Raw genomic sequence first — 21,447 nt, forward strand, 5'->3', positions numbered from 1 at the left:
CCTCCTGTTTGGTGCCTTGATAGAGACTCTTCCTTACGTTTTCTAAAAAGCCATCGTTCACTATAAACACTTTATCTTATTGTTTTCTGCAATGAAATCGACACCAAGTTATTTGGTGCCTTTGGTGTGAAAGTTAAGCCACTCAAGGTCTAGCAGGTTCTACGCTTCTCTTCCACTCCCAGTCTGGCTACTATACTTTGTGAGCATTGGAAAGCCTGATGCCAGATCCAGGCTGCAGGGTGGAGGGCATTATTTGTGGAAAGAGAAGCAACGGCTTGAGCTACTAGGGGGCTCCAAACTGGCTTTCTGTCCTAGCCAATCCTTAGACCCCCTTCAGAGGAAGCCTTCCTGATAAGTGAGAAACCTTCCCACTTTCCAGAGGCTGGGTGAATGCTTGTTCTGGGCCCAGCTGAGGCTGGCTGGTGGTGGTTGATCCGACCTGACCTGGCTGGCATCCCCTCTTAGCCTCCTACTTTCCTGGGCCTGCTGAACTCCTCTGGGGTTACCAACACTGCTCCTCCTGCTTTGCATCCCTCTTGCCCCTCAGACAACAATAAACACTCTCTACTATAAAACGTCCCATGCACTGTTTTTATCATGAGGGCTTTCCCACATCTTGGGCTCAGCTTTGAAGAGGGGCCCACGACAGGAGTTCCAAAATAGATAGGGGGGGTGTCTTGCTGGAGACAGGAAATGAGTAGAATGCATAAAATAGGACATATGTCCTTAATATATGGAAGGGCTCGCCCCAGACGCGTGGACATGTGTATTTATAAGTGCGCAGACAGAAGTTTAAATATTCAGACACATTTTATGATTGTCCTCTGCCCGTCTTCTGGTTAATGGCTCCTCCTGTGCCCACCAATACATCAATACCGCTGTGTGTATTGAATCACCGGCAGGGATGAGGAGGAAGCGAGTCCATAGCTGAGCCCGCTGAGTACAGTACAGTAAATCGGACCCTCGGCAGACGGCGCCATGTTGGGGAGCCCTCCCTGCCCCCCACGCCGGGCTGGGCGGCCGGGGCTCGGCGGCAGCCGGGGGAGGGCCGCTCATAACCCGGAGAATTTTCGAAGTGCGAGGAAGATGATAAGAATAGATTTCTACAAGTCGCGACCACGTGATTGGCGAAATAATTAATTCAGCACGTCCCTTAAGAAACACGGAGTCGTCATTAATCTGCCACGCAAAGGGCTCTCTCCGACTTGGAAAGTGCAGGGATCCCGAGAACACGGCCCGCCGAGGGGGGTCCCCCCGCGCCCCGCAGACCCGGCCCCGCGGCGGGCGCCAAGCGCGGCCCGCAGGTAAATATTTGGGCGACTTTTATTTCATCAGATTTCAATCCTTAATGAACTTAGCTGTCAGGGCTGCTGACAAATAGTTGCCTTTGCTTCTCTGGTTTAGAACCGCGAGCCGGCCAGAAGTTGTTAGTGGCTTGGATGGTGACCTTTGGTTCAGCGAAGCTTTGCACTTATGAAAAATTACTACGGGCGACCGAGTGTGTGTGTGTGTGTGTGTGTGTGTGTGTGTGTGTGTGTGAGAGAGAGAGAGAGAGAGAGAGAGAGAGAGAGAGAGAGAGAGAGAGAGAGAGAGAGAGAGAGAGGATGAGGATGAGGATGCGAGGGTGTGCGAGGGGTGAGGGTGCGTGCAGCCTGCTCCCCAGACAACAGGAGTTTAAAAAAAAAAAAAAAAAAAATCCCGCCGGGCTGGGGACACTCCTGGCGCACGCGGGCCGAGGTTGCCCGGTCGCCTGTGTCTACCGGGAACAATGGTCGCTGTCACCGCATCTGCCGCCTATTCTTAAACCAGCGAGAAAAGGCCCTGGCCCTCTTTTCAAGCGAGGCTCGTAAATTTTTCTTTGCGTCATAATAGAAGGCTATAAAATCGAGTTGAAATTTTACCCCAGGCAGATTTTAACCAACAGATAATGATTCCAAGCTACTTCTCTCGCTCTCCGCCTTCCCCACCCCAAGCTCAGCTGCTCGTCGCTCCAGCGAGCAGTCTCCTTGCTTCTTCTTTAGCTTTGTATTAGTCATTTTTTTCTTTTTGGAATATCTAACAAAAGGAAAAGAAGCCCTCCACCTCCCAAACCGGAGCAACTAAGGCAAGGGGAAGCTTCCGAGAGAGGGAGGCTGCAGTGAGCCGCAAAAGCGACAGTGTCTCTTGCTCCAGTTTCAGCCTCTTTTCACCCTCACTCCAAGATCTGACACCCTAAACGCGCCCGCGCTTCGGTCCCTGGGCTTGGGGGCTGGTAGCAAACGTTCTTTTCTTTTAGCTGCAAGCTCTGCCCCGGGTGTCTCAGTGGACAGTCCCTTCGCGCACCCCCTCAACATCTGCGTCTCCATTGACTTTGAGGAGAATTTCAGAGGGCAGGCTGTGTGTGAGGGTTGTTTAGGGTTGTGTGTATGTTTTGTTTTGTTTTTTCAATTTTTGGTGTGTGTATATTTCTCCGTCAGGACAGCAACAAAGTTTCCCCCGTTATGAATTATACATTCAAACAATAACACATTAATTCAATTATTCAAAGATGATAAATGTTTATGTGCTTAGCAAGTGACTCCTGCACGCAGATTCCGGGTGCTTTCTCTGCTTGCATTTTTCTCAATGAGGATCGTCTCCCCTCTCACCCCACCCACTTCAATCCACTCAGACATCCCCTTGTAGGCTCAGAAAGAAACCCACAAAAAGGCTTCCCAGCCTCACTAGAGGCCAGGCCGCCAACAGCCTCCCAAGGCCCGGCTTGGCGGGCACAGGCCCGGGCTATTTTATCAGTGTGACAATTGCCCGGGTTGGTGTGATAAATCATCGTAAGTAATTCCTGAAAGGGTGTGAGGCTGTTGGGGGCCGGGCGAGGACTGTAAATCTTTCCGGTTTATTGCTCTATGAACATATGCTCCGATTGAAGAAGGCTTAGATCCTTTCCTGGAGACAAATTCCCGCAAAGCAGCCCCCCTCTTTGGCTGGGGATTAACACTTGCAGCGGAGGCTTGGGGGCGGGGTCCTCAGAATGGGGGTGGGGTGGGGGCAGTCTAAGGTCCACTGTGACAGGCACCCCAAGTGGGCCTGAGCCCTGGCCAGGACAGGTGAACAGAAGGAGGGACTCCCTGTTAAGTTTGGGAGAAGGATCCAGTGACCCTTTCTTTGGGATCAGCCGGGTCCTCTAGATTGAGGTTTCAGAACCTTTTATTTTTCCCCAGTGCTCATTTATAGCTTTGGGACACTTTGTTAAGAGGCCATACAAGTCATGGCGGGACAACAGCTCCATGGCAAAGCCGCTAAGAAACCGAGAAAGCCAGATACAGAATTTCCCAGGTATGGGGTTCTAGGAGGAGGGCGGCCTGAGCTTGCTACAACCCAGGAGAGAGCCTTGGCCGAGATTCGCTTAACTCTTCTTCCCACATGCAGAATATCTACAGCGAATCTCATCTAGCCACTTCCAGAGTGGTGACATCGTGTTCTGATACGGTAATTCTAAAGTAGAAATCTCCTTATCCCCAGGTAAGCCCGATTCAGTAGGCTCCCTCGCCCTCTCGGAGTTACTGCAGGAAGCGGGAAGCTGCGGCGGCATGGCTGTTGCTGGGCCTGCGGGATCCGGTAGGCTCTGAGCCGATCTGGAATCACACAGGTCAAGGTGGGCAAGGATTCCTCGCCTAGGTGGCTCCAGGCCCCGAAAGACTTGAGTGGAGTGCTCAGGGCGCCAAGAAAGGAGGTCATGCTGGGGTCTGCCCTGCTGCTAGGCGATTTTTTTTTTTTTTTTCTGGTTCAGAAGGGGCAGCTTGCCTGCCAGCGCCCCCAAGGAGTAACAGGGTGACAGACCAGAGTTGAGAACCAGCGGGTCCCACCTTAAGGCAGGAACGGGTCCTGCCATGCAACTTAAGTGCCTGGCGGGGAATGGGGAAAGTAAGGCATCAGCCTGGGCAGCTTGTCTAGGTGCATGCAGATATGGAGTCCAGGACGCCGCCGGAAGCTAGGGAAGCCCCAGACTTCTGTTTCGTAGCCCTTTCCACAAAGGCTTTTAAGAGGGAACCCCCAAAACGTCCAAGCCACTGGTAGGTCTGGCAGAAGGCCGGGCCAGGGTCAGAGGTCTTTGCCCAGAGAGAGTCTCAGGTCCTCATACTACTGCAGGCTGTGGCCGCGCTAATCCCAAGCTGCGAGGATGGAGGCTTTCCTTCTCTCACCCACCAGTGTCCTGCCCCGGGGATGGCGCCTGGGTCCCAAGCTTCCTGCGCCCCTCCTCCCAGCCCCCAGGCCTGGCTGCGCTCTTGGGCTGGATGGCGTGAAAGTTTCAGCCTCAATCAGTACAATCTTCCCTCGGGGTCACGTGAACAAATATGCTCGCATTTGAAGGCAGCGTCTGTATTTCCCGACTATGAGGGGGTTTCCGGGGCTCTCTCCAAATTCAGAAAGGACCACGTTCCGAAAGCAAAACAAACCCAGAGCTCTGGGGGGCCTGGGAGGGCTGGGCAGGAACCCAGGAGTGGGTGGGGGAGCCAGTGGCCGCCGCTCTGGGCCTGGGAGCGGACCGGCGGGCGGGTGGACCGACCAGCGAGCAGCGCAAGCGAAGCCAGCTTGGGGACTACAAACTCGTTCCTCCAGCGTTTATTGGTAGTTGAACCTCAGCCTGGTTCCGTTCTACCGGGAATTCCGTGTGCTCGGGTATATGGCCGAGTCTGCAAGCGCGCAAGACCAGGGTTGGGACACTGTCGTCTGCAGACAAAGGGGGAAGGCTAGCTCTGCCCCCCCACTGGCGCCCACTCTGAGACCGAGGACACCAGGTTTATGATAAATTGGGATCCAGGTAAGCAATTGCATGACAAAATGGAAATCTTTGGGCACAGGGCTGCTTGCTGCCCTGAGCGGGATACTAAATATGATTTATTTTGTGTAATCTGTGATCTTGATTATTGCCAATTGGTGAGGCAGCCCGCAGCCCTAGACGCGCTTCTACATATACATCGGAGGACGGTGATTAATCGTAACGAGGTGCGCTTTTATGGGGACATTCCCCGCCTACCAAAAGGTTAAGAGGACACCACCTTACCAGGCTTGGAGGGTGGCCGGCAGCATTGGGGAGGGGGTGTAGCAGTTTAAGGAGTGGGTTTCTTGAGCGGACTAGGGGCTAGAGTTGGTATTTTGAGGGTAAATGTGTAGTTATGAGAATGGGCTGAAAATGGAATGAATAAAAAAAACTTTTTTTTTTTTTTTTTTTTTTTTTTACACTGTCACTGCCAAAGTAAGATGGAACATCATATTAATTCCGTGTCTTGGGCTGCTGGGCCGGGGTGCAGGCGGGTTGATTTATACGTATTTAAAATAAACTGTGTGGCCAGCCAGCTCTTTCATTGTTTGGTGGCCACCTCCACACACTGAGCCTTTACCTCTTGCTGTCGGCTTCCTGTTTTTCCCCCATAGGAGTTAAAATGTCCCCCAGATTAAAAAAGACCCCCCAAAGTACCCTGAAGAGTTTGAGAGGCTTCTCCAGTCTCTCATCAGCCTAGGCTTTGACTGTTACAATGATGAAGAACAGGTTTAGTGTTTCTGGGTCCTTCTGCCCAACTAACCCTAAGTGGTGAAAGCTAAACCATATTGGTTCCTGCATTCCACATATCCTTTTGTTGGTTTGTTCTCAGTGGCTTCAGGCTAGAAGTGTAGAGGACAAACAATCCCAGGTCTTTACCCCCAACCAAGGCAAGGCTGAGTGGCTTCATGAGCGGGAGTGGGCCAGATCACACTGGACTACCCAGGGAAGGAACCCCAAATCGAGGTATGCTCCCGAAATTTAAGTTGGGACAGGCCCCAGTGGGTGAAGGACTGAGTTCCAAGGTCTTTGCCCTCAGAGGGAGCAGACAAAGTTGTTTTGTCAATCAACTGCACTGGGCTCCATCAAAATTTGAAGTCGGTGGACATTTTTCTTTGCTCACTGCCTTGGAGCCGCGAGCCTGCCAGCTTAGTCAGCTGAATCCAATTACTGCGAGCAGCATTTCATTTGGCCCCACGGAGCACACTCACTTATAACTTCCCCGAAATTTTCAATAATCCCCACCAAGGCTCCACTCTGGCCCCATCCTGAAGAGTTTTCCCTGGGTGCTGCTGGTGGGTGGGGTGTGGGGGTCGGCTTGTCTGGAGCCAGCTCTTCCCCGTCAGCTGGCGGGCAGGACCCTTCTGCTTCTGAAGTTTCTGGCTGGGAAAGGAGTGGTAGAACTCAGAGAGGACAGGAGCCAGCCGGGTTCAGATCACGTCACGATTTGGGGCACCCAAAGGGCAGAAAATAGGCCAGTGCTGCCTAGCTTGAAGGTGTGGAGGGGAAGGAACTCAGAGGAAGTCCTGGGGGAAAGCGTGTTTTGATTGTGACCCAACTAACCAACTTGGAATCGGCTTTCCCTTTCTCCTTCCCAAGCCCACTGTGCCCAGCGCTCAGAGCGCACCACTCACCCTAGAAAGCCCAGGCACGAACTTACCCGGCTCCTCAGCGCCTGGAAAACACAATTTAACTAGATGCCTTGAGAGTGGGAGACTCTTCTTCTCAGGGAATGATCCTACTTCTAAAGAAGCCCTTTTCAAAAATAAATAAGATAATCAAGCGGCGGCGGCGCAGGTTGATGTCTGCCCACGCGATTGTATAATATAAAGTGGTTTGAGGTCTTCGGCCACGGGTTTGAGCATCCTGATAACATCTCTACTGCGCCACTCTTGGGGGCCCCCCCGCCAAGAGGGTTGGGGTGTAGTGAGCAGGCAAATGACGTGCCCCCTTGGACCCAGGTCGTCTGGGAAGCTTGAAGCCAGGACGCAAAGTTAGAAGTCCTACCGGGCTGGGATCTCTCTGAGGCGCTTCCGTTGGGTGTTCATTAAGGGGTGAGTTATTGCAGCGTGAGCCAAAGGTCACTTCAAAGGCTTATGGCTACGCTCTCTAGTCTTTAGAAGCGCCCTGAACGCTTTGTGTGGGGTTTTCCCGGGCGCAGTTTAGTGTTTGCAAACTACTGAGTCGACAAATTGCACGGGGCAGATCAAGAGACAGACTGCGTCCCTCTCCCTTCACCTGACCAGGAGCCAGCGCCTGCTGAACAGCCGCAGTGCTGAGCGGCTTGGTCGTAGTTTTGAGGTGGAGGTAGGGAGGGCTGGTGGTTTCTTAGGCGGTTTATAGCCTAACCTCGATCCAGACTTGAGCAACCCAGGCCCAGAATGGTTTGGGTCTTTTTCTAATACACCCAGGAAAGCTAGCTGAGCCAGAGATACAATGTGCAACCCAGGATCTAGCTAGCGTCTAGCTCCGGGTTCACTCGGGCCTTTGGGGCAGCTCCAGCAGCAGCAGCATCCACCCGGAGCACCTAAGTATCTACCCTCCTTTCCCGCTCTCCTAACCTGTAGCCTTCCTCCCACCTTCATCGACGGCTTTCTCTGCGCGGGCTGACCCACTCGGCTCACCCCCGGGTCCTTTCCTCACGAACAGGTTCTCTCCCCTCCCCCATCCAGCCAAGGATTTTGCCCTCTAGCTCCCCTGGAGCCAACTGAGTCTTCATTCTGCTGGGGCCAAAGCGTCTGGAATGGCTGCAGGCACCACAGACAATAGTCACATTGATTATGACACCCTTAAAAAGGCTAAAGGCTCTCCTGGTGTGTTTGCAAGGCAGAAACGGCTGCTACTGAGTTTTCCATTTTGTTCCAGATCTGCTTCCACAGAATATCAAGGAAAACTGAAGAGCCTACAAAAAGAGTTAGAAACAAAATTCAAGAAAATAAACACATACAAAATTGTGGTGAGTGGGGGTGGGGTGTGCATTTCCATGTCCCCCCCCACCCCTTCAACTCAAAGTAGCCACCCCAGGATTCATACATCAAGACATAAAACAAAGGGCGGCTTTGAAGTGGATCACCTCAGTGTGAGCTGCCGCCTGTTACATGAGAACCGATCATCGGCCTTCAAATTTATGGCGCTTTAATAGAGTGCGTCCGCTGTCTTAAATGCAGGGTATGTTACAGTACTGAGTTATCCGGGCTAAACAGGAGCGATTTAAAATGGGCGTCCTGGGCTTCCCAAAGGGCAGAAGAGGCTCAGGCAGAGAGCTCGGGAGAAATGTAGGCAAATAGTCAATTCTCTTCCCAGCAAACGCGCTGAGGAGTGATTTCCCCAAACCTGAAGCTGCAAAGCCATCAGGGAAAGGCGTATCATCGCTAGGTCCCACTGAATTAACAAGAATGCCCAGCAAGAGTCGTGGCCTCCAGGATGAGACCCGAGGTTTATTTGAAGACCCGGCTTAGGCAAAGGAAGGAGTGGAGGTTAGATTAACTTAAGCCCCTGAGAATTTTAAGAGAGGCTGACACAAGCAGCGCTCCATCGCCTCCCACTCTTCTCTCAGCTGGCACCGACTGACGGCGGAGGTCCGCTATTTACAACGCAGCGCTAGGCACGGCCCGGTGCCTCCCTCCCAGCCCAAGCGTCCCTCTCCCTGGGCCTTCCCGCGGCCATGGCGGGCGCGCAAACGCCTAGCAGGTCTCTGCGCATCCATCAAGCCTCCCCGCGTCTGAGGCCAGGCGGGCAGCAGGTCTGTGGTCCTCGGCCGGGCTTGCGATCCTCTTTCCACCTCGGGCGGCCGAGCACAGCTGCTGGCCCCGGCCGGCGCCGGCCACTTTATATAATCCCCGCAGCTCGCACGCAGGGTGTGTGGACGGGAAAAGTGCGGAGTAGGGGATTCTTTGCTGCTCTGCCTCCTACGCGGAGCCTGCTTTCCACTTCTGAAAAGTGCCGGGCCTTGGGAAGTGTTTTTCTTTTCATTCCTTACTGAAGCGTTTACGGCAGCCGTGGTCGCAGTCATAAATTTTGTTACAAACCACAATGACAGGTGCATTGATATGCACCGTGAGAGCTCCAGCTGCTTAATAACCCTGTCCCCTGGCCGCTGTGAGCGCCTTTTATTTATTCGGTATCATATTAGGTATTGATCTGGGCAGAATTAAGTGCAGTGAGCAAGTATCAGGGCTCTGTTGCTTCCGAGGCTAGGCCGGCTTGGCAGGCCAGCACGGCTGGAGAGCGAGCAAGCGATGCTAACTCTGAGAGGGTGCCTAGCCTTCCTTCGGGCTGGAAACCATTTGGCCTTGTCTTCTGAGCTTGTGGTTAGGCCTCCAAGCTGAGCTGGGTAACTTCCAGGGACTCTGGAAAAGGACTAGCCAGTCCAGTTAGGCCACCCTTCCCTAAGAGGAGCAGGGGTGCTCCAGAGGAATGGGTGACTGCACAGTCCCATTCCTCTGGCTGGGGTGGGGGTGGATGGAGAAAGAAGGAAAAGGAAGAGGGGGAGGGGTTAGGAAGAGGAGAGGAAAACTGAGGACAACTCCAAAATAAGAAGTCTGCTCAACTGCCCCTCCCCCAAAGCTATGCCTCCCCTCCCTCCCCCCCCCCAAGGCATTTGGATCTTGGTGCTCATTTGAGCAAAGGTATCGAAGGGTGAGAAAAAAAAAAAAGCCTTAAAGGGGGGGGGTGGTGATCGAAAAGATGAGCCACTGAACAGTTGACCATTGTCCAAATGATTTATGACCCAGTCCCGTTTTTTAGGTTCAAGCAGAGTTCACAAGGAGTAGTGATTTCTGGAAAGAAATAAACTTTTTTTTAAAAAATCAGTATTTTCAGGTTGAGCTTTGGAAGTGGGGCTTCTTTAGGGCTCTGTAGGGTGGGTGCTGCAAAGTTTTTTTTTTTTCTCCCTAACGAGAACAGCACCTAATTACTACCTTTGCTTGTAAAGAAATGGATGTTAGACCATGGAGTGGGCCTGGAAATTCTTTAAGACAAAGTAAACAGGCAAGAGATGACTCTGGTTGTGAGGGCTCTCTGTTTCTTTGAGGTCTTTATATAGAGATTTTTCTAGGAATATGCCACAGGAGTAAACATACTGTGTAACGCCATCTGTCCCATAGGCTTGCTCAGTTCCTTAAGAAGGTATTTTAATGTGACTGGTCCACCTCCCAAGACAAACTGGGTCAACATGGAGGCGGAAGGGGGATGTTTTGCTTCCACAGTGGTTGATGGGATGACAAAACGGTAGCAAATTCTGGTGGTCTCAGAAGCTTGATGCGCCATTTAGACACCCAGAATCGAGCAGCATCCTTGGAAAGCCCCAAAACTTAGTCAAACCATTGTGGCAGGTCCTCTGGCCTGGGGCAAACATATATAAATATTAGTCACAGAATCAGGATGTAATGTCCACTTGCTACTTGGTAATTTTAGTAATCAGAGATTGGTATTGAAAACTAATCAAAAGAATTAGTCTAGCTTTGTGAGGTGGATCTCTTAACTGCACGCATTTGTGGGTACTAGTAGAAACAATGCCCACAACAAAACGTTTCAATATTACTGCAGCCCATTGAGAAAGACCCATCTCTCATCAAGATGAATGGCATATTCACTTGTATTCTAAAACAAAATGAGCAACCACACTACCAAGCAAAGGCTAATTCGGAGAGTTTTCTTAATTGGTGGGCTTTCTGGTGAAAATACAGGGGGAAATTAATGCAGATGTGTTTTGGTTCCTGTGTTTCAATCTGATTGGCCATAAGTTGCATGATGTGGTCTCTCATGATGGTGGAAGCCAGGGAGAATTTTTGGAAAGAAACTTTGCCTGAAAGATGAGCTCAAGAACTAAGGCCGGAGAGCTGACCTGTGAGTTTTCTTTATCAAACAGACAAAAGTGATTGAATGATATTAGTTATACTTTAACTCCTCAAGAGCCTTTCAGAAGGGGTGGGAAGAGCACCCCCCCCATGAAGAGTCAGGGAATACAAAAGGGGAAGAATTTTCTTAGTCCCCCCCCCAATCCTTCTAATTCTGGGTCCATTCATCATGTCATGAGAACTTGTCTCATTGGTTGTAGGTTGGGTAGGAGGTGGGGCAGAATGGAAGGTCCAGAGCAGAGGTCAATAATAATATCTATTTATGTAGAGATCCAAAGGAAAATGATAAAGTTATAAGAGCATTCACCATTCACTTACACTATATTCATTTTAAGGTCTAAATTCTTTCATTCATTTTCAGGAACACCCTTCTAAAAGTAGCTGAAAGATAAAGTAAGGGGTGTGGGAAAATGTAGATGAAAGAAACTTTCTTAGCTTCAAAGTAAGTCTGGGAGTCTTTAAGTCTTCCTTTTTGTTTTTACTTGCTAGTTTTCCACACTGTGGATTTCATAGTGCTGACCCACAAAACTAACTGTGTGGATCCTCACCCTGTCATCAGAGTGGACTGTCTGGGTCTTCAAAAATGATGGTGTGATTCTGAAACTAGGTGGGAAAGATACTTTTAGAGAAAAGCTCTGGGTGTGTAACAGAGCTTTTCTTTTGTCCATCCAAACACTGAAATTAGGGTAAGAGTCCTTACATAGCATGTACAAAGTCCTGGGGTTGATCTCTATCACTAAGCAAAACCAAACCCCAGGATCACCCAGACTGGTTGTGACCTGTTCATTCATTCACCCATCTGTTCAATATCCATTTATTGCACTTTTACATGCAGGGCATTGCGCTGAACGCCAGTGATATGTCAATGAAGAAAACACAACCCCTTCCTCTAAGGAGTTCCTAGTTTAGTGGGAGAATCATAAGTGTTTTCCCACGCAGGCTCAAACGCTGTATTGACAATCCTGGAGAAAGGCAATTCTCCAAGAGACTTAAGTGGAACTCAGGAGGAAAGATCTCTTCTTACGTTTAGAAGAAATACTCCAACTTTTCTAAGAGTTCCAATGAACTGAGCTTCATAACCCCCCCCCCCCCGACCTTGCCCATCCTTCCACTTTGAAACGAGTGGAAGCTGAGAGCTTCCTCTGATCCTTCTATATTGATTGGTCTTGCCAGTGACAGTCCCTCTAGGATCTCTCCCTTTTTCTCTTGGCAGGTCACCTGGAGCCGGGGAGCTGGCCCAGCTCTCTGGAGATTCAGCAGCCCCTGGCCTCGGTGGTGAAGGAGACAGTGGTAGTCAATGTTATTTGAGCGGGCTCAGCAGGCCCTGGAGCTTCCTGAGTGCACCATGCAGAAGGCTGCCTACTATGAGAACCCAGGACTCTTTGGAGGCTACGGTTACAGCAAAGCCACCGACGCTTATGGCTACAGCACTCCTCACCAGCCTTACCCACCCCCTGCCGCTGCCAACTCCCTGGACAGTGACTACCCAGGTTCTGCCTGCTCCATCCAGAGCGCGGCACCCCTCAGAGCCCCAGTCCATAAAGGAGCCGAACTCAATGGTAGCTGCATGCGACCTGGCACTGGGAACAGCCAGGGCGGGGGTGGTGGCAGCCAACCTCCAGGTCTGAACTCAGAGCAGCAGCCGCCACAACCTCCTCCTCCACCACCCACCTTGCCCCCATCCTCGCCCACCAATCCCGGAGGTGGAGGGCCTGCCAAGAAGACCAAGGGGGGGCCTAATGCATCTGGCTCTTCAGCCACCATCAGCAAGCAGATCTTCCCTTGGATGAAAGAATCCCGGCAGAATTCGAAGCAGAAGAACAGCTGTGCCACTTCAGGTAGCTAGCTAGCTCTCTGGGCAGGTCATCCCTGGGCCTGCATCCCTTCAAATCGCCCCAAGGACCAATTAGCTCGGAGCCAAGAGACTCAGGGCTGTAAGAGCAACCTCAGCAACAATATATCCAAACTCCCACTTGTAGAGAGACATCTGTCCTTTCTAGTGACTCTGTTTGGATACATACTCTTGCAGAGATAGGGCATGATTTCATTGCTGGTGCCTTGTGGACTGTCCCATGCTTATTAATAGAAAGTTCTTAGGCTGACATATTATCTGCCTTTCCAGGCACGGGTCATAACTCAGCTTCCTCTTCTACCCACCAGCCCTTCCAATGTGAAGGCAGGCAGGGTGTGGTTCTGTACACTTGAGGCTGAGGCAGGAGTATCTCGATTTCAAGGAGAGCTTGAGAAGCATAGTGAGTTCCTGGACACCATTAAAGAGATCTTGTCTCAAAACAGAAAACCAAGTCAAGACAAACAATACCCAAAACAGAAGGAAAAGAGCCATGGCCAAAAAAAAGTTATAAACAGTATCCATTTATTTTATTTAATTTTCCAGAGAACTCTTTAAAATAGATTTGTGCCAACACCCTTATTTTTCCCAGCTCCACAGAACTGCAGAGTGGTGGACTTGGATCTAAGGGGTATGACTTCAGGCATAACTGTGAAGCTCAGCCCACTCCAGTGAACCTGTAACAGGGAAGAGCAGGTTCCAGGGGGAGAGAATAATTTGGAACAAGATCAGCTGTCCCTTTCACACCCCGGCAAGGGAGACTCTAGAGCTGAGGAATGGACATCTCTTGGTCCATTCTAAGGACTGATGCCTCCTCCTCTCGGCTCAGACTGATGCTTCTTGACAATTTCTGGCTTTGTGTTCTTGATGGTGTTTATTTTGCAGGTCCAGGGCTAGTCTGAAGCTTGGGGTATGATTTGTTATCAGGTCTCTGCTCTGCCTGATGCTCCCTGGGCTGTGGCTCCTAGGGGGAAAGTGTCTTCCTGCCAGAAAGCTCCTTCCTCTGCCCCTCCCTCCTTAGCTCAGACACAGGCCCTCCCTCCCAGGAGAAATCCATTTGTCTTCCCAGTGAAGGAGTGGACAGGCAGCTGAGGGGTGGCAGCGGAGGTGAAGCCAGTGCTGGCATCCCGGCACTGCCATAGGCAACATGCTTTCAGCCTGGCCTTGGGATCCCCTAAAACTCCAGGGCAGTATGGGGGGGGGGCGTGTATTACCACCTCCCCGCCTTTGGGTGCACCTGCCTGGAGTGAGGTGCCAAGACCCCTACCCACTTCTTTGCTCTTTGGAGTGTTTGACTTGGAAACAAACGAGGCAGACTGGAGGAGCTGTCTCGGACACCCCCCCCCCCCCGCAGCCCCCAGTCCCCAGCGGCAGAGGTTGAGAGAGAGGGGTGTTCAAAGAAGTCTGGCTTTTTGGATGGGGAGTGTCTCCACGAGGGGCTCTTAGCTTCCCAGTAAGGTCCTTGGTGGCCTGTGGGTTGAGATGAGATGATGGGCTAGGGTGGAGAGGAAAGAAGGCAGAGTAAGGCAGGAGTTACAGGTGTGGCTGACAGGTAGACCTAGGGGGGGTGCAGAGTGAGCGCTTCCTCAGACTTGGGCCTCCCCGAATCCCCTACCCGACTCTGAGCGGGATTGGAGGTGAGAGCAGGGGAGGCAGATGGAGGCAGGAAAGCCCTCCTCTCCGTTCTGAGGTTTCTTACCCCCGTCGCTCAGCACCCTCTCTGTCTCCCTCCCTGCCCAGGAGAGAACTGCGAGGACAAGAGCCCCCCGGGCCCAGCATCCAAGCGGGTGCGCACAGCGTACACGAGTGCTCAGCTGGTGGAGCTGGAGAAGGAATTCCACTTCAACCGCTACCTGTGCCGGCCGCGCCGCGTGGAGATGGCCAACCTGCTGAACCTCACCGAGCGCCAGATCAAGATCTGGTTCCAGAACCGCCGCATGAAGTACAAGAAGGACCAGAAGGCCAAGGGCATCCTGCACTCACCGGCCGGCCAGTCCCCAGAGCGCAGCCCACCTCTTGGAGGAGCGGCGGGCCACGTGGCCTACTCCGGCCAGCTGCCGCCGGTGCCCGGCCTCGCCTACGACGCACCCTCGCCACCCGCTTTCGCCAAATCGCAGCCCAACATGTACGGCCTGGCCGCCTACACGGCGCCGCTCAGCAGCTGCCTGCCGCAGCAGAAGCGCTACGCGGCTCCCGAGTTCGAGCCCCACCCGATGGCGAGCAACGGCGGCGGCTTCGGCAGCGCCAACCTGCAGGGCAGCCCCGTGTACGTGGGTGGTAACTTCGTCGACTCCATGGCGCCCGCATCCGGGCCGGTCTTCAATCTGGGCCACCTCTCGCACCCGTCTTCGGCCAGCGTGGACTACAGCTGCGCCGCGCAAATCCCCGGCAACCACCACCACGGACCGTGCGACCCTCACCCCACCTACACAGATCTCTCGGCTCACCACTCGTCTCAGGGACGCCTGCCCGAGGCCCCCAAACTGACACATCTGTAGCGGTTGCCGCCGGCCTGGTAGCTCGGCGCAATTACCTCTCTGGTTTTGGTGGCAGGGGTGGTGGCGGGGCGGGGCCCGAGGGGCAGCTCGGGGGACCCCCCCCTCCCCGATCTGGTCTGGCCGCTGCCTCATGAGTCTCGGGCTTCCAGCGGCCGAGGCTGATACGACTGGGCCTCCCCTCCAGGCGCGTCCTCCTTTGGGTGACTCGCCATAAATCAGCCGCAAGGATCCTCCCCTGTAAACCTGACAGTGCCATATACTGCGGACCGAGGGACTCTAATCTGGTAATGGTGTCCCTAAGGTAAGTCCGAGACCCATCCTTGGCGAGTCCTGAAGAGGGACTAGGGCCTGGAGAATCCCGGGCCTGGCCCCTCCGTCTAGCTTAGTTTCAGAGACCTTAATTTATATGCTCCTTCTCCTCCTGTAAAGATTGCATTGGACTAAACAATCTGTATTTATTATTTGAAGCGAGTAATTTCGTTTCCCTGATTATTTATCCTCGTCTTAATGTATTTATGTGTATATTTGTAGAATTCTCCAGACGGGCCTAGGTACGCGCTCCCAGGCCTTGGGGGCCACATTTCACCTCTTTAGTCCCCTTGGTCTGAACTAGTTGAGAGAGTAGTTTTGAACAGTTGTAACCGTGGCTGGTGTTTGTAGTTGATGTAAAGGATTGAGATCATAAATGGTCCTTCATGGGTAGAGTCAGGCAGCCCGGTGTCATAGCACGGCTCACGGTAGCCGTTTCTCAACAGCCGAAGCCCTCACCACTGACACAGCTTATTGATTTCAAATTGTCTGGTACTATTTGAACAAACAATTAGAATAAAAAAATTTTCTCAGTTGGAAGTGTATCTGTGTTAATCACACACATTTGCAGGCAGACAACTCTGCCTTGATCCCTCTGTAAGAAACCCTCCCCCCCCAAAAAAAAGGACCCTCTGAAAAATATTTTATTTATTCGGAACCTATTGCACAAATTGTCGTGGAGGAATTGAAATAGGGTGGCAGTAACCAGAGGATGCAAACCTCAAAATATTCTAGATGGGGTGATGGCAATGAGACTTCGCCAAAGCAACACCCCTTTCTAGACAAGATCGGTCCATGGGGGGGGGAGGCAGAGCTTTTTTTTTTCTGCATTAAATAATAAAAATTAAACTTTGGGGGAAAAAACCTGACAATCAAAGAAAAAGCGTAAGAGAAACAGGAAGGATTAAGCTATGAAAAGCTAAGGTGCAGGCGGATAAAAAGAAATGATCACGCAGAGACAAGCACCCAGGCTTTTATCTCTAGGAAGTACTCACGATTTTTTCCTTTGTCATGGTCAGTAGTTCATTTCAAAAGAAAACAAATGTTCTCCATAGATGTAAAATAATAAAAGTTTCATTAATGGAACACAACACGTATAAACACCTTGTTTACTTCTGTTTCTTTGTGCAAAACGGGCAAAAAGTCTACAACATTTATAATCGTTTTGTAAATATTAGTGTGGCTCTAGCTCGGGTCGGGCACTTCCACCCACTTCTACAGAAGGGGGCACTTGGAAAGAAGTCTTCAGACAAGGTTCAATTATTTTGTATTTCAGCAAAGTCCGCCCACGCACCTCTATTTGGTTTGGCAAACATGCAACTCCCACGGCCAGCCTGGTGACACGAGGTGGGATTCCCATTGTGTGTGGAAATAGCTTCTTCTCTTCTGGTGGAACAACAATCGTTTTCTATTTGGGTGTTTGTGTTTCGCTCAGTAATGATGGCTCAAAATATTTAGTTTCCTTGTTCCTTTGTGCTGTTTTTAAAATGGCATGTTAGGCTGGGGGCGGGAGGGGATATCCTTTGCTAAATTTCACTCTATCTGAGCAAGTTTAAAGTATATATGTTGTAGAATTGTATCAACAGAATAAATGACTTCAATTGAAGGCATATTTTACCCACTCTCAAGGCTTAGCATTGTTTTCTATGAAACCTGCATTCATAGGCAGAATCCGTAATTGTAAGAAATTATTTTTTAAGCTCTTAAGGAAATCAAAGAAGAGCTAGCTGCCTTGTAGGAAATCACAGCCACCTTTCTTAACTGGCTAAATATTAAATAGATGAATTGTCAAGCTGTTTAGATTCAGCCCGGTTTCTCTCATCTCCTCTTCCTACCATAAATAATAATAAAAATACATAATGCATCATGGCTCCAGGCGGTTCCCAGCGCGGTGTGTTACCGCAGGAGGATCTGCTGAGTCTGCGGGTGTCTGCGAAACCCCAAGTGTCATCTGTGGCTTAGGGTTTCATGGATTAGACTTTAAACAGCGTCTAGCCCGGCTGACATCAGCTTCCTCTCACACATAGGCTCTAAGGAAGTGTCAGGCTGGGGGCTCCCTCTCTAGGCAGCCGCAGCCTCCCAGGCCCAGCTGTGGAGTAAGGACGTTGGGAGAGAGGGGGAGGGGGTCGCTTCGACCAAATCTGCGGCCTTCTCCCACCTTCTGAAGTTCTAGAGACATCAGAGAATTGCTTGGTTCTTTCTTGCCACTGGCGGGAATCACGTGACGGGCACACTCGCTCCTAGCGTGGGTGGGGGCGGCGGCGGCGGCGAGTTCTGGGAGGGCGCACTCCCACGCGGCCGCCAGCCCGAGAGAGCTGGGCCCGCGGCACAACCATTTAAAACTTCATAAATTATAAACAAGCCGCCTTGGCCTTCGCCATAAATTCCGCTCCTCTTGAGCCTGCAATTAGTGTTAGGAAGCACCCAAGTCTAAACACAACCAAACGCCCTCTGAAGGGCCCAACTGCCCGAGGTTGCAAGGCTTTATTTATTTCCCGGTGCCACCCCCTCTGCACCCGAGGTTTGCACGCAGTCACCTCCTCCCCCGCCACCGCGGGCAGTCCACACTCCGCTGGGTTCCCGCTCAGCCTGGGAAGGTCACAATAGCAGCTCTATCCGCCGAGGCGCCTGCCGCCTCCTCCCTCCCTGGTCTCCGAGAAGCAAAGAAAGAAAAGTGGGGGAGGGGAGCCTGGCCAGCGATGGCGCCCGGGTCTCAGGCCTCGGCTCCAGCTTCAAGGCCCCTGGCCGGACACGATGCGCAAAGTTGACAAAGGAAGGGAGTCACCACCCTAGCGTGTCTTTCTCCCACGACGCACGCTGTGGGGCAGAGGAGCACCGTCCGTCACCCCCCCCCCAACCCCGGTTGAGGATGCCCAGAAGCAGTCAGGTCTACCCGAAGCCCAGGAGTCCATTGTGCTGACCAGCGGCTTCCTTTCTGGTCCTCTGCAGAGAAGGCCTTAGCCACAACAGGGGGCTATACCAGAAGGGAAGGGTGTTGGTCTTGGGAGGTCTACCTTTTTTCTCCATAGCTTTTTTTGAGGGGGCAGGGGGCGTCAGGAAGATTGTGGATCTCCGTTAGATTTGAAAACTTTAGAGCCTGGCTCATAGATGGTAGTCATTTGGGCGTCCCTGGTTATACTGTCCAGACAATCCAATGTGGATTAAAGCAGGATGGACCGTCAGGCAGAGGGTATGTGTGGCCCTGCTGCAAAATGGAGGTGGGGGTGGAGGAAGCAGGGAGGTTTTCCTAGCAACCTGGGAAACCTCAGGATCCATTCTGGTGTGGAGCTAGCCAGGGTAAGGGAAGGCCCGGGAAAGCCCTGGGGAGCAGCCCTGGCCGCTGGCTCCTCTACTAAGGAACTAAGGGTGATCAAGTACACGTTCTGCCTTTTGGCTTTCAGAACACAACCTCATGCAGGGACCTGACAGAGAAAAATCCGCCTCTGGTGGAATCATAAAGTTGACCATCCATTGGTACCGTTTCTTTGTGCAGGGTTTCAAATGGGAGGCAGGACCAGCACACAGAGCTAACTAGTGCTTCCCCTTGGTGCAACTCCTGATCAGAGACACATCAGCAGAATTGGTTTCTGAGGCCCCAGAGGCTGCTAACCTTGCTGAACAGGATTGTTTTCTCCGAATTTCTATCTCTAAGAAGTATTAAGCGATAGTGATTGCCTACACTAGCTAGCTATCCTGTCCCTGCACCACACCAATGGCCCCGGGAGTGAAATGCTCTCCTCAGCCAGCAGGCCTGAAAGTCCAGGCTCTCCATCTGTTGAGAATTTTCATTAGGGAGAGTAAAGAGGATGCCCTGAGTGGGCGTATGTTTGAATAACAAAGAACTTAACTCTTCCTTCTAAGAATAAATGCTCCACTTATTTGCCACCCCCACTCCGGGTGGGGGGAGGCACAAGTTTGTTTACACCTTCAGTATTCAAGGGACTGTCCCAAGGTCTGTTTTGGCTTTACCAGTTGAATTGGTTGAAACCTCCTTCTGAAGTCAACCATTGGGTAATCCCAGTTTACAGGTCTTCTTTATCTGGGAGTTCTTGGTCAAACCTTGGTCCTTCTTTCAGAAACTTAGAGGAAAATAACAACAGAAGTTTGTGAGTGTGCAGGAGAGGAAGAGGCGGGTGCTCCCCCCACCCCCCGGCTTTGGTCTCATCACTCATGGGCACTGCTACTTCCCAGATGGTAGATTTAGAACCTGGGCCAACAGACCTTGGGGCACCAAGACACCCTGGGAGCTGAGACTGAGTCGTCCCCAGCCAGGCCTTTCCTAACCCACACTTTGGAGGGCTAGCTCTTCTCGGCTTCTCTCTCAGAAGGCCTGGGTGGGTCGGGAAAGACTGAGGGGGAGTGGTGGCCGGAGGGGACCGTCACTTGTTACCTTGTTTTCTACTCCACTACAAACGTTCTTACCTTTGGGGTCCAAGGTTGGTGTCAAATGGATTTATAAACCTGACCTGAAGCCGGTTCTTAAACATTTCCCTCAGGTCTCACTTCCTCCCTGTCAAGTCGCCAAGTTCAAAGACAATCCATTTTAGGTCAGGCCCAGTGTGAAGCAAACCGAACAGACTTCCCCCAAGGGCCGAAGCCCAAGGCACAAGGGTGCCCAGTCTTTTGCAGTAGTAGAGAGAGATGAATGCCACCATGCCACCCCATCCACTCCAGTCTGTGGGGTGGGGGCCATTGCCTGTGTCTTCTTCTTCTACATCTTGTGATAATGACTTTTAAAAACAACCTGGGACTTGAACCGACAGTAAATATGGTGGATGGCAAATATGCCCCCCCTACCACTAAGCTACACCCACAGCCGGTGGCAGAGTGCCTTGACTGGCTCCTTTGGCTAATCTGGCTCATTTTTCAATTAAGGTCTGGATTATTTACCAAAGTGCGGTTTAGCATTAGAGAGAACCAGAGGAAGAGGAGGTCCCCATATGAATCAGGATTCACGAGAGCTTTGGTACAGACAATTGATGGGCCGGGAAGTGGAGGCTTAAACCAGGCCGGGAGGGCCTGCGAGCAGGGACCTTTCTTTAAAACAGGGGACTCCAAGGTCTTTTGATGGCTCTATTGTTCACTTCCTTGGCCTACAAATACCCTAGCCCTCCCCACTTCTTCTCAGGGCCCCGCGGGGAAAGTGGGTCACACGAGGAGAGCTCTAGGGAGTTGGTCCCAGTGTCCCTCTCTCCTGTCTGCCATCCCTTAGACCAGCCAGCGCCGACGCCATCCCGTGGCTGGCAGAGAACACAAAGGAAGCCCCGACTCAGCCCCGGGACCTAGGGTCACTGTAAGCAGGAGGCTGGTGTGGTTGCCAGTCTCAGCGTCCCGGTCGCCCACGGGAACAATAGCTGCCGCCTGCCCGGGAGGTCGGGGGCTCAGCACAAAGCCGGCTGGGTCCACGCTGCCCTGAGAGGCGCGCGCTGACCCGGCTGCCGCCGCCCCCGCCGGTGTTCCCGCATCCACCTAGAACTCTCCAGGAAAGACAAACGGTGAGTTAATCGCCCTACCGGCTGGCGGCCGCGTCTTTTGCGCCTGCCTTGGAGGCGGGATGGGGAGTGGGGTTCCTCTGTGTGTGTCTGGGGTGGGGGGCGGGAAAGGTTAGTCCTATTAAGAGTTCATCAATCACCCGGTGTGCACTTTTCGCTCGACAGCGGTTCCTCCTACTTTAGAGCAAGTCTGGGCCAGCTGGGAGCCGACCAGAAACCGCAAGCAGAGGAGACGCTGGTGCTCTGGGTGAGCGCTAAGGGAGGATGCGACACAAGGTCCGCTCCGGCCCCCGCAGCAGCTCGGACGGTGTTCCAGACGCGGGGGAGGGGAGGGGAGGGGAGGGGAGGGGAGGAGACATCTCTGTACCACACCCGAGGGGAGGGAGGGCCACTACTCAACTCCTGAGCTCTAACTGCAGCCCACCAGCTCGGACCTTGGACCTGGACCCTCGCAGCAAGCCCGCACCCACATTAACCCCTGACCCATTGTGACCCGGCATTACCCCCACTTCCACCTACCCCAGTGATACCCACATAGGCCCCTCTATTCCCAGAAAGGGGCACCCCTCCTCTGAAGGCAGGGCAAGAACAATCCCAAAGGATCAAGGTTTCTTGCTGACCCCAAATCTGCCTGCAGGCCTCT

General features: G+C 52.3%; 1 protein-coding gene across 2 annotated transcripts; it reads left to right on the forward strand.

Moving 5' to 3' along the window:
* The first annotated feature begins 11,745 nt into the window (after positions 1–11,745).
* Positions 11,746–21,118, forward strand: Hoxd3 (homeobox D3). Of its 2 annotated transcripts, XR_005091350.1 has the most exons (4): positions 11,746–12,494; positions 14,246–15,304; positions 20,525–20,807; positions 20,970–21,118. XR_005091350.1 is itself a non-coding variant. In XM_028880616.2 (2 exons), the coding sequence occupies exons 1-2, from the start codon at positions 11,954–11,956 to the stop codon at positions 15,001–15,003; spliced, it is 1,299 nt and encodes a 432-aa protein (XP_028736449.1). In that variant the 5' UTR covers positions 11,746–11,953; the 3' UTR covers positions 15,004–15,852. The 2 variants fall into 2 exon arrangements, 1 of the variants encoding a protein (XP_028736449.1); XM_028880616.2 differs by lacking the exons at positions 20,525–20,807; positions 20,970–21,118 and having other exon boundaries at positions 14,246–15,852.
* The last annotated feature ends 329 nt before the right edge of the window (positions 21,119–21,447 follow it).

This window comes from Peromyscus leucopus, chromosome 4, assembly GCF_004664715.2.
Source record: "Peromyscus leucopus breed LL Stock chromosome 4, UCI_PerLeu_2.1, whole genome shotgun sequence".
NCBI lineage: Eukaryota > Metazoa > Chordata > Mammalia > Rodentia > Cricetidae > Peromyscus > Peromyscus leucopus.

Coding starts and splice junctions, on each gene's coding strand:
- Hoxd3 (XM_028880616.2), top strand. CDS start 11,954: ATGTTATTTGAGCGGGCTCAGCAGGCCCTGGAGCTTCCTGAGTGCACC. Junction 12,495..14,245: donor GAACAGCTGTGCCACTTCAG/GTAGCTAGCTAG, acceptor CTCCCTGCCCAG/GAGAGAACTGCGAGGACAAG.